The sequence below is a fragment of the Salvelinus alpinus genome, chromosome 1, assembly GCF_045679555.1.
Source record: "Salvelinus alpinus chromosome 1, SLU_Salpinus.1, whole genome shotgun sequence".
In the NCBI taxonomy this organism is placed as follows: Eukaryota; Metazoa; Chordata; class Actinopteri; order Salmoniformes; family Salmonidae; genus Salvelinus; species Salvelinus alpinus.
In genome coordinates, this window is record NC_092086.1 from 74,204,138 (window position 1) to 74,216,493 (window position 12,356).

The following is a 12,356-nucleotide window of genomic DNA, read 5'->3' on the forward strand; positions in this document are numbered from 1 at the left end:
ATAGTTTCCGGATTCGACCATATTAATGACATAAGGCTCGTATTTCTGTGTGTTATGTTTTAATTAAGTCTATGATTTGATAGAGCAGTCTGACTGAGCGGTGGTAGGCAGCAGCAGGCTCGTAAGCATTCATTCAAACAGCACTTTCGTGTATTTTGCCAGCAGCTCTTCGCAATGCTTCAAGCATTGCACTGTTTATGACTTCAAGCCTATCAACTCCCGAGATTAGGCTGGTGTAACCGATGTGAAATGGCTAGCTAGTTAGCGGGGTGCGCGCTAATAGCGTTTCAAACGTCACTCGCTCTGAGACTTGGAGTAGTTGTTCCCCTTGCTCTGCATGGGTAGCGCTGCTTCGAGGGTGGTTGTTGTCGATGTGTTCCTGGTTCGAGCCCAGGTAGGAGCGAGGAGCGGGGCGGAAGCTATACTGTTACACTGGCAATACTAAAGTGCCTATAAGAACTTCCAATAGTCAAAGGTATATGAAATACAAATGGTATAGAGAGAAATAGTCCTATAATTCCTATAATAACTACAACCTAAAACTTCTTACCTGGGAATATTAAAGACTCATGTTAAAAGGAACCACCAGCTTTTATATGTTCTCATGTTCTGAGCAAGGAACTTAAACGTTAGCTTTCTTACATGGCACATATTGCACTTTTACTTTCTTCTCCAACACTTTGTTTTTGCATTATTTAAACTAAATTGAACATGTTTCATTATTTATTTAAGGCTAAATAGATTTTATTGATGTATTATATTAAGTTAAAATAAGTGTTCATTCAGTATTGTTGTAATTGTCATTATTACAAATAAATAAAATAAAATGGCAGATTTAATCGGTATCGGCTTTTTTTGGTCCTCCAATAATCGGTATCGGCGTTGAAAAATCACAATCGGTCGACCTCTAGTATCGTGATGGTGTCAAAATTCTGGTATTGTGACAACACTAATAAATACTAGATAGATGGATAGATACTTTATTGTCCATAGGAAAGAAATGATAGGCCTATTAAAGCTGCAATATGAAACAAAGGTCTGTGGAGAAGGGTGCCAGCCTCCAGAGCAGCAGGTCTCAACAGGAAATGGCTCGGTGTGCCTTCTCCCTCCTTTGACCTAGCCTGGAGTGAGACTACTGTACTGCTAAATACAATCACCTTTAATAATTTGGAAATTGAGTGATTCATAAAAGGCGTGAATAGCGAATGGCTGTGGGTAAGGGTGAAGGAATGTGATTTCAAGCTGCATATTGCCAGAGATGCCAAGATCTGTCAAACTAAGCCGGAAGTTGAGTGCCTGGTTGAACAAGCCCTTCGTCCACAATTTTAAGGCGAACTCCTTGGTTGTGTCTGAAATAGCACCCTATTCCCTTTAGTGTACTACTTTTTACCAGGGCCCATAGTGGTGCCATTTTGGTCGCAGCCCATATGAAATAGAATTATTTGGTGTTTTGGTCTTTGAATCTGTGCAGAATGAGTGGTGGTTAGATTTGTGATGGGCGATCCATATCAAGTCTCTGCGGTGTCTGTCAGTCACACATGTCTGTTATGTTCCCATTGAATTGGCCCGGAGTCCAAACTGAATGTCGCTATGTTTTACTAGCATTTTATTTCCTTCACTATAAGGATTAAGTCTAGAGCTGCTCCAATAGGGGTGCACTTGGACAGTCTAGAAAGTAACCGGTCCAATCGTTGTCCTCTAAGAAACGATGTGCTGGTTTAGCTTTAGTCAAAAGAGAGACAGGGTTGGGGTCTATTCGAATTAAGGTCACCCAATTCAGCAATTCATTTAATTGGAAAAACGTTTGAAATATATAGCTTCTCCTTTTCAGTTTATTCAGAAGTCATTGAAAAGTAAATGCCTCTTATGATTAATTGGAATTTCAGGCCACTTCCTGAATTCCAACTGAAGACACATTTCAGTTGAATGCATTCAGTTGCACAACTGACTAGGTATCCCCCTTTCCCTATCTGAATTGACTGACTCATATTATTATTATTAATAACCCTGGTTATAACCCTTTAACCCTGGTTAAAGCAGAGGTCCCATTAGCTTTCAGAAATATGTATTTTCAAAATGCTGACTATAAAAAAAGTTATATATTCCTTTCCTGTGTGGAAAAACGCAGGATTGGGTATTATTGCAACCTCTGTGAAGATGATCCAATCGCTGACAATTTGCATAACATCTCACATTACAGATATTGGGCGCAAATGTTTTCAATAAAGGCAGGCCCCGAATGAAAGGGAGAAGTGAAACGGAGTATTCCATTCTCTTATATGTGAATTGCACCTCTCAGAAATATAGTTAATAGAAGTTTGCAGACCAAGACCAAAGGAAATACCAAATGGAACGGCAAACTGATGAAATGGGTGCGTATCTATTAGCCTGCCACAATTGCTTGTGAGGCTGGATGTGGAGTACGCTACCCTTGGTAAAATGCTTACATTCTTAATTTCCCCGAAGAAAAATTATACTCTGTCCATTTGCAACTTGTGTAGTGACATCCTTACTTTAGAAAACAGAGAGTATGAGGATGCTGTTCTCCCTATGATTTGCTTGTCTCTCATCGGAATCTAACATACATTGGCAAAGTTGACCACTTTTCATTTCACTATTGCCCGTAAGTACTGTTTCTGTTTATTAACATATTTCTACTTCAACTTGTATTCATGAGGTGGCAAGATGGCGCCGACAGAGATGGTCGCCTCGCTTCAGGTCCTTAGGAAACTATGCAGTAATTCGTTTTTTTATGTATTATTTCTTACATTGTTGGCCCAGAAAATCTCAAGTGTTATTACATACAGACAGGAAGAACTATTGGATATAAAAGATACGTCAACTTACCAACATTATGACCAGGAATACAACTTTCCCGAAGCGGATCCTTTGTTCGGACCTCCACCCTGGCAATGGGATCTGATCCCAGAGGCCGACCCAAAACAACGCGGTCAGCGCAGGAGAGGCTGATGGAGGCCTACTGGTCAGTTCTTAGAAGGCGAGCACACCAGCCACCGCTTCCGAGCATATTACTCACCAATGTCCAATCTCTAGATAACAAGGTGGGCGAAATTAGGGCATGAGTTGCCTTCCAGAGAGACATCAGATTGTAACATTCTCTGTTTCATGGAAACATGGCTCACTCGGGATATTTTGTCAGTCGGTACAGCCACCCGGTTTCTTCATGCATCGCGCCGACAGAAACAAACATCTCTCTGATAAGAAGAAGGGCGGGGGTTTATGCCTTATGATTAACGACTCATGGTGTAATCATAACAAACAGGACCTCAAGTCCATTTGTTCAACTGACCTGGAATTCCTTAAAATAAAATGCCGACCACATTATCTCCCAAGAGAATTCTCTTCGATTATAGTCACAGCCTTATATATCCCCCCCAAGCAGACACCTCGACAGTCCTGAAAGAACTTCACTGGACTATATGTAAACTGCAAACCATATGCAGTTGAAGTCAGAAGTTTACATACACCTTAGCCAAATACATTTAAACTCAGTTTTTCACAATTCCTGACATTTAATCCTAGTAAGAGTTCCCTGTCTTAGGTCAGTTAGGATCACCACTTTATTTTAAGAATGTGAAATGTCAGAATAATAGGAGAGAGAATAATTTATTTCAGCTTTTATTGCTTTCATCACATTCCCAGGGGGTCAGAAGTTTACATACACTCAATTAGTATTTGGTAGCATTGACTTTAAATTGTTTAACTTGGGTCAAACGTTTCGGGTAGCCTTCCACAAGCTTCCCACAATAAGTTGGGTGAATGTTGGCCCATTCCTTCTGACAGAGCTGGTGTAACTGAGTCAGGTTTGTAGGCCTCCTTGCTCGCACACGCTTTTTCAGTTCTGCCCACAAATTTTCTATAGGATTGAGGTCAGGGCTTTGTGATGGCCACTCCAATACCTTGACTTTGTTGTCCTTAAGCCATTTTGCCACAACTTTGGAAGTATGCTTGGGCTCATTGTCCAATTGTCTTGAGATGTTGCTTCAATATATCCACATCCTTTTCCAGCCTCCTGATGCCATCTATTTTGTGAAGTGCACCAGTCCCTCCTACAGCAAAGCACCCCTTCACAACATGATGCTGCCACCCCCGTGCTTCACGGTTGGGATGGTGTTCTTCGGCTTGCAAGCCTCCCCCTTTTTCCTCCAAAGATAACTATGGTCATTTTGATTCATCAGACCAGAGGACATTTCTCCAAAAAGTACGGTCTTTGTCCCCATGTGCATATGCAAACCGTAGTCTGGCTTTTTTATGGCGGTTTTGGAGCAGTGGCTTCCTTGCTGAGCGGCCTTTCAGGTTATGTTGATATAGTACTCGTTTTACTGTGGATATAGATACTTTTGTACCTGTTTCCTCCAGCATCTTCACATGGTCATTTGCTATTCTGGGATTGATTTGCACCTTTCGCACCAAAGTACGTTCATCTCTAGGAGACAGAACGCGTCTCCTTCCTGAGCGGTTATGACGGCTGTGTGGTCCCATGGTGTTTATACTTGCGTACTATTGTTTGTACAGATGAACGTGGTACCTTCAGGAATTTGGAAATTGCTCCCAAGGATGAACCAGACTTGTGGAGGTCTACAATTGTTTTCTGAGGTCTTGGCTGATTTCTTTTGATTTTCCCATTAAGTCAAGCAAAGAGGCACTGAGTTTGAAGGTAGGCCTTGAAATACATCCACAGGTACACCTCCAATTGACTCAAATGATGTAAATTAGCCTATCAGAAGCTTCTAAAGCCATGACATCATTTTCTGGAATTTTCCAAGCTGTTTAAAGGCACAGGCAACTTAGTGTATGTAAACTTCTGACCCACTGGAATTGTGATACAGTGAATTAGATGTGAAATAATGTGTCTGTAAACAATTGTTGGGAAAAATGACTTGTGTCATCCACAAAGTAAATGTCCTAACCGACTTGCCAAAACTATAGTTTGTTAACAAGAAATTTGTGGTGGTTGAAAAACGAGTTTTAACCTCTCTGGGATATGTGGGACGCTAGCGTCCAGTGAAAATGCAGAGTGCCAAATTCAAATGAATTACTATAAAAATTCAACTTTCATGAAATCACACATGCAATACACCAAATTAAAGCTACGCTTGTTGTGAATCCAGCCAACATGTCAGATTTCAAAAAGGCAAACGATGCTATTATCTGAGGACAGCACCCCAGTAAACAAACACAGACAATCCTATTTCAACCCTCCAGGCGCGACACAAATCGCAGAAATAAAGATATAATTCATGCCTTACCTTTGACGAGCTTCTTTTGTTGGCACTCCAATATGTCCCATAAACATCACAAATGGTCCTTTTTGTTCGATTAATTCCGTCTATATATATATATCCAAAATGTCCATTTTTTTGGCGCGTTTGATCCAGAAAAACACCGGTTCCAACTTGCGCAACGTGACTACAAAATATCTCATAAGTTACCTGTAAGCTTTGTCCAAACATTTTAAACTACTTTTGGGATACAACTTTAGGTATTTTTTAACGTAAATAATCGATCAAATTTAAGACGGGATGATCTGTGTTCAATACCGGAGGAAAACAAATTGTAGCTAGCTTTCAGGTCACGCGCCTCTAACAAAAAGTACACTTCCCTCGAGCCTCATTCTGAACAGTACTACTTCTTCATTTCTCAAAGGAAAAACCTCAACCAATTTCTAAAGACTGTTGACATCCAGTGGAAGCGATAGGAACTGCAAGAAGGTCCCTTAGAAATCTGGATTCCCAATGAAAACCCATTGAAAAGAGAGTGACCTCAACAACAAAAAAAATCTGAATGGTTTGTCCTCAGGGTTTCGCCTGCCAAACTCAGACATGATTCAAACAGTTTTAGAGTGTTTTATATCCAAATCTACTAATAATATGCATATCTTAGCTTCTGGGCCTGAGTAGCAGGCAGTTTACTTTGGACACGCTTTTCATCCGGACGTGAAAATACTGCCACCTATATATTACCCCATCCTATAGGCAAAGATTAAAACAGGAAATGCCCGTCTTCAGGTCTATCCAATGCTGGTCTGACCAATCGGATTCCACGCTTCAAGATTGCTTCGATCAAGTGGACTGGGAGATTTTCCAGGTAGCCTCAGACAATAACATTGACGTATACGCTGACTCGATGAGTGGGTTTATTAGCAAGTGCATCGGATATGTTGTACCCACTGTGACTATTGAAACCTTCTCTAACCAGAAACCGTGGATTGATGGCAGCATTCGCTCAAAACTGAAAGCGCTAACCACCGCTTTTAATAATGGCGAGGCGACTGGAAACATGACCGAATACAAACAGTGTAGTTATTCCCTCCGTAAGGAAATCAAACAAGCAAAGCGTCAGTATAGAGTAAAAGTAAAGTCGCAATTCAACGGCTCAGACACGAGACGTATGTGGCAGGGTCCACAGTCAATCAGATTACAAAAAGAAAACCAGTCTTGTCGCGGACATCTTGCTCCTGTTAACCCTCGCAAGACTGCCGGCCCAGACGGCATCCACTAGCCGCGTCCTCAGAGCATGTGCAGACTAGCTGGCTGGTGTGTTTACAGACATATTCAATCAATCCCTGTCCCAGTCTTCTGTCCCCACATGCTTCAAGATGGCCACCATTGTTCTTGTTCCCAAGAAAGCAGAGGTAACTGAACTAAATGACTTTCGCCCCGTAGCACTCACCTCTATCATCATGAAGTGCTTTGAGAGACTAGTCAAGGATCATATCACCTCCAGCCTACCTAACACCCTAGACCCACTCCAATTTGCTTACCGCCCCAATAGGTCCACAGATGACGCAATCGCATGCACACTGCCCTATCCCATCTGGACAAGAGGAATACCTATGTAAGAATGCTGTTCATTGACTACAGCTCAGCATTTAACACCATAGTACCCTCCAAACTCGTCATTAAGCTCAAGACCCTGGGTCTCGACCCCGCCCTGTGCAACTGGGTCCTGGACTTTCTGACGGGCCGTCCCCAGGTGGTGAAGGTAGGAAACATCTACACCCCGCTGATCCTCATCACTGGGGCCCCACAAGGGTGCGTTCTCAGCCCTCTCCTGTACTCGCTTTTCACCCATGACTGTGTGGCCATGCACGCCTCCAACTCAATCATCAAGTTTGCAGACAACACTACAGTGGTAGGCTTGATTACCAACAACGACGAGACGGCCTACAGGGAGGAGGTGAGGGCCCTCGGAGTGTGGTGTCAGGAAAATAACCTCTCACTCAACATCAACAAAATAAAGAAGATGATCGTGGACTTCAGAAAACGGCAGAGGGAGCACCCCCCCCATCCACATCGACGGGACAGTAGTGGAGAAGGTGGAAAGTTTTAAGTTCCTCGGCGTACACATCACGGACTAACTGAAATGGTCCACCCATTCAGACAGCATGGTGAAGAGAGCGCAAAAGCGTCTCTTCATCCACAGGAGGCTGAAGAAATTTGTCTTGTCACCTAAAACACTCAACTTTTACAGACGCACAATCGAGAGCATCCTGCCGGGCTGTATCACCTCCTGGTACGGCAACTGCACGGCCTTCAACCGCAAGGCTCTCTTTAGGGTAGTGCTGTCTGCGCAATGCATCACCGGGGACAAACTACCTGCTCTCCAGGACACCTACATACAGCACCCGATGTCACAGGAAGGTCAAAAAGATCATCAAGGACAACAACCACCCGAGCCACTGCCTGTTCTTCCCGCTATCATCCAGAAGGCGAGGTCATTAGAGTTGCATCAAAGCTGGGACCGAGAGCCAGAAGCTGTTTTTCAGTCTCAAGGCCATCAGACTGTTAAACAGCCATCACTGACATTGAGTGGCTGCTGCCAACATACTGGCTCAAATCTCTAGCCACTTTAATAAATGTATTTAATAAAGGTATCACTAGTCACTTTAAATAACACCACTTTAATAATGTCTACATATCCTACATTACTCATCTCATATGTATATACTGTATTCTATACCATCTTGCCTATGCCGTACGGCCATCGCTCATCAATATTTTATATGTACATATTCTTATTCATCTCTTTACATTTGTGTGTATAATGTAGTCGTTGTGAATGTTATATTACTTGTTAGATATTACTGCACTGTCTGAACTAGAAGCATAAGCATTTCGCTACACTCGCATTAACATCTGCTAACCATGTGTATGTGACCAATAAAATTTGATTTGATGAACAAGCTGTTAATTACGGTAGTGCATCTAAAGCTTCTCCTAAAATGTGTAACTTTCTATTTTGAACAATTTCTTATCCTTCTTTCTCAGGCTCGTGTCCTCCATCCACGCCATTATGGCCACCACGGCGGGAGTCATCGTCGTGTTGGCGTGCAGAGGTAACATCATGACTGACAGGTAGGTCAGCCAGTAACAAACAGGGGGATGAGTTCCTTGACTCAGGTGGCCCAATCAGTGTGGCCGAATAAGTCATGTTTTCTTTGTCTGCATAGTTTTTTTTACGCTACACCGCAATGCTTCATGCAAGCAGTTTCAGGACCATAAAAGTAAGAGTTTCTTATTGGACAAGTGCCTAATGAACGCACCCCTGATCTCCCTCTCTTATCATCTGGGCGTTTCTTCATACCTAATGATAAACTGTAGGACATACTATTTACCGAGAGTTTTCATTTATATTTTTCATAGTGGTCTATATACCACCTAGTGGTTAAGTTATTTTAATGCAGGAAAACTGAAATCCATTTGACCTCATTTCTACCAGCATGCCACCTGTGCAACTAGAGGCAAAACTCTAGATCATCTTTAATCCACACACAGAGACTCATACAAAGTTCTCCATTTGGCAAATCTGACCATAAATCTATCCTGCTGATTACAAGCTAAAACCAAAACAGAAAGTACCAGTGGTCAATGAAAAAGCTGATGCTAACTACAGGACTGTGTTGCTAGCACAGACTGGAATATGTTTTGGGACTCATCTGATGGCATTGAAGAGTTTACCACATTAGTCACCGGCTTCATTAGTAAGTGCATCGATGACGTCGTACATACATATCCCAACCATAAGCCAAGGAAGTATCCGCACTGAGCTAAAGGCTAGAGCTGCCGCATTCAAGGAGCGGGACTCTAATCCAGACGCTTATAAGAAATCCCCCCATGACTTCTAACGCCATCAAACAGGCAAAGCGTCAATACTGGAGTAAGCTCGAATCCTACTTCACCGGCTCTGACGCTCGTTGGATGTTGCAGGGCTTGCAAACTATCACGGATTAGAAAGGGAAACCCAGCTGCGAGCTGCCCAATGACGCAAGCCTACCAGACGAGCTAAATGCTTTCCATGCTCGCTTCGAGGCAAGCAGCACTGAACCATGCGTGAGAGCACCAGCTGTTCTAGATGACTGTGTGATCATGCTCTCCGTCTCCAATGTGAGTAAGACCTTTTTAAATAGGTTAACATTCAAAGAGTCCGCAGAGCCAAATGGATTACCAGGTTGTGTACTCAGCTGACTCGTCATTTTCAAGATGGTCAGCTAATTCAGCTAAAGCCTGCACTTACCTTGTGTTTAGCCAAGCTGACAGCAGCTAGCTAGCATAGCCAGCTACAGATATCACCACGCTATCTTATCTAGCTGATATTTCTGTCAAATCAGTTATGGCAGGAGCCAGTGTCTGGAATGTGTTTCATAAGACACTTGTTCTACAACACCTTGCTATGAAAGTAGCTTGCAACTTAGTTTTAACGTTTCGTCATGTAAATACATGTTACCGTTGAAACCGTGTCAACTGTGAGTTGAATGCCCAGTCTTGAGTCAGCTCCGCTGTCCTATATCACAATGTTCTATAACTGACTAGTTTTGTCTCATCTCTCCTTATGTCCGCTGTTAGATCTTTCCCGGGGTAGAAATCCCAGAACTAATATCCCTACAGGTGTAGTCTACATCGCCTACAAACATCGCCTAGCTTGAGTGTAGATCCATATATCAACTAAAAATGTATGTGTGTTTGTTACGAAGACACATTTTTATGCTGTAACTATCATATTGATGTCTATAAAGACCAGTATGCCTACACTTACAGAGCAAATAAAAATCAGTTGTGTGTAGAGCACAACTTCAGCTGTCTAACCAGAACTAGAATGGCATTCTATTAGTCTATTTGGCCGAATCTAAGGATTTGGCTGTCTAAGCACACACTGACATGCACAGTTCTCTGGGTGTGGTTCTGTCTTCAAGTCAAGTGGGTGATGAAGTCCCTTCCATCTATGTAATGTATTACAGGTTATAGAATGGTGCCGTTACATGGCAGGGAGATGAAATGCATGACACTCCATCCCGGATATGACAGACTTTGCCTCAACCCAGCAGAGTTCAATAACTACAAGCAGATGTGAGATGCAGGAGGATGGCACTCTTCTCATACCACTCAGGAGGAAGCTTTGCATCGGTCAGTAGCCTAAAGAGTCATTTGAGACAAGTGCAATTGCTGAACTTATGTAGATATTCTAAACTAAGTGTTTTGATAACTTTAAAGTGTAACAGTTCTATGTAGAATAAACTATACTTCACATAATAATGTGGAAGCGGTGTTATGCTAATATAACAATGTGCAAATATTAGTTGTAATAGTACACATTCGTACCAAACCGTTCAGTATGGTGACCTCTGTTCGGTCCACACTTTGAAACCGAACGAATACATAAAATACGTACATAAAAACGGTAATAAAATAACAAGGCTATATACAAGGAGTACCAGTACCTCGCAAAGAAGGACATCTATTGGTAAAACATTTTTTTAAAGCAGACATTGAATATCCATTTGAGCATGGTTATTAATTACACTTTGGATGGTGTATTAATATACCCAGTCACTTAAAACACAGGCATCCTTCCTAACTCTGTTGCTGTATCACATCCGGCCATGATTGGGAGTCCCAAAGGGCAGCACACAATTGGCCAAGCGTCGTCCACAGGTTTGGCCGGGGTAGGCAATCATTGTCAAAAAAAATTACCTAAATAACAGTGTGAAAAGGAAGCATGTACATAATTGTTTTTCTCCAAAACATGCATCCTGTTTTATAATAAGGCACTAAAGTAAAGTAGCAAAAAATGAGACAAAGAAATGAACTTTATGTCCTGAATACACAGCGTTATGTTTAGGGCAAATCCACCATAACCACACTTCATATTTTTGAGCATGGTGGCTGCATCATGTTATGGTTATGCTTGTCATCGGCAAGGACTATGGAGTGTTTTTTGGGATAAAAATAAATGGAATGGCGCTAAGCACAGGCAAATCCAAGAGGAAAACCTGGTTCAGTCTGCTTTCCAACAGAGATTGAGAGACAAATTCACCTTTCATACACTGGAGTTGCTTACCAAGACATTGAATGTTCCTGAATGGCCTAGTTACAGTTTTGACTTAAATCGTATTGAAAATCTATGGCAAGACTTAAATGGCTGTCTGGCAATGATCAACAAACAACTTGAGAGCTTGAAGAATTTGAATGTGCAAATTGTACAATCCAGGTGTGCTCTTAAACTTACCTGTAATCGCTGCCAAAGGTGCTCCTACAAAATATTGACTTAGGGGTGTGAATACTTATGTAAATAAGATATTTCTGTATTCAATTTATTTCATTTGCTAACATTTATAAAAACATGTTTTCACTTTGTCATTATGGGGTATTGTGTGTAGATGGGTGCGAAAAACATGTTTAATCCATTTTGAATTGACTAACACAACAAATTGCTTTTGCTTTTTCAATATGGGGTATTATGTGTCGATTGATGGAAAAAAACATGTAATCAATTTTAGTAAGGGGTATGAATACTTTTTGAAGGCACTGACTGTACAGTTGAAGTCGGAAGTTTACATACACTTATTTTGGAGTCATTTAAAACTAGTTTTTCAACCACTCCACAAATTTCTTGTTAACAAACTATAGTTTTGGCAAGTCGGTTAGGACATCTACTTTGACACAAGTCATTTTTCCAACAATTGTTTACAGACAGATTATTTCACTTATAATTCACTGTATCACAATTCCAGTGGGTCAGAAGTTTACATACACTAAGTTGACTGTGCCTTTAAACAGCTTGGAAAATTCCAGAAAATGATGTCATGGCTTTAGAAGCATCTGATAGGCTAATTTACATCATTTGAGTCACTTGGAGGTGTACCTGTGGATGTATTTCAAGGCCTACCTTCAAACTCAGTGCCTCTTTGCTTGACATCATGGGAAAATCAAAAGAAATCAGCCAACACCTCAGAAAATATATTGTAGACCTCCACAAGTCTGGTTCATCCTTGGGAGCAATTTCCAAATGCCTGAAGGTACCACGTTCATCTATACAAACAGTACGTAAGTATAAAC

The 12,356-nt window shown here is 41.6% G+C and overlaps 1 protein-coding gene across 1 annotated transcript in view; it reads left to right on the forward strand.

Annotated features, from left to right (window-relative positions):
* LOC139530296 (ceramide synthase-like) overlaps nt 1–12,356 on the forward strand; it is a 41,908-nt gene that overhangs the window by 7,446 nt on the left and 22,106 nt on the right. Inside the window, exon 2 of the mRNA XM_071326563.1 lies at nt 8,292–8,378. Within this exon, the coding sequence (XP_071182664.1) occupies nt 8,292–8,378 (87 nt within the window). The remainder of the gene's footprint in view (nt 1–8,291; nt 8,379–12,356) is intronic.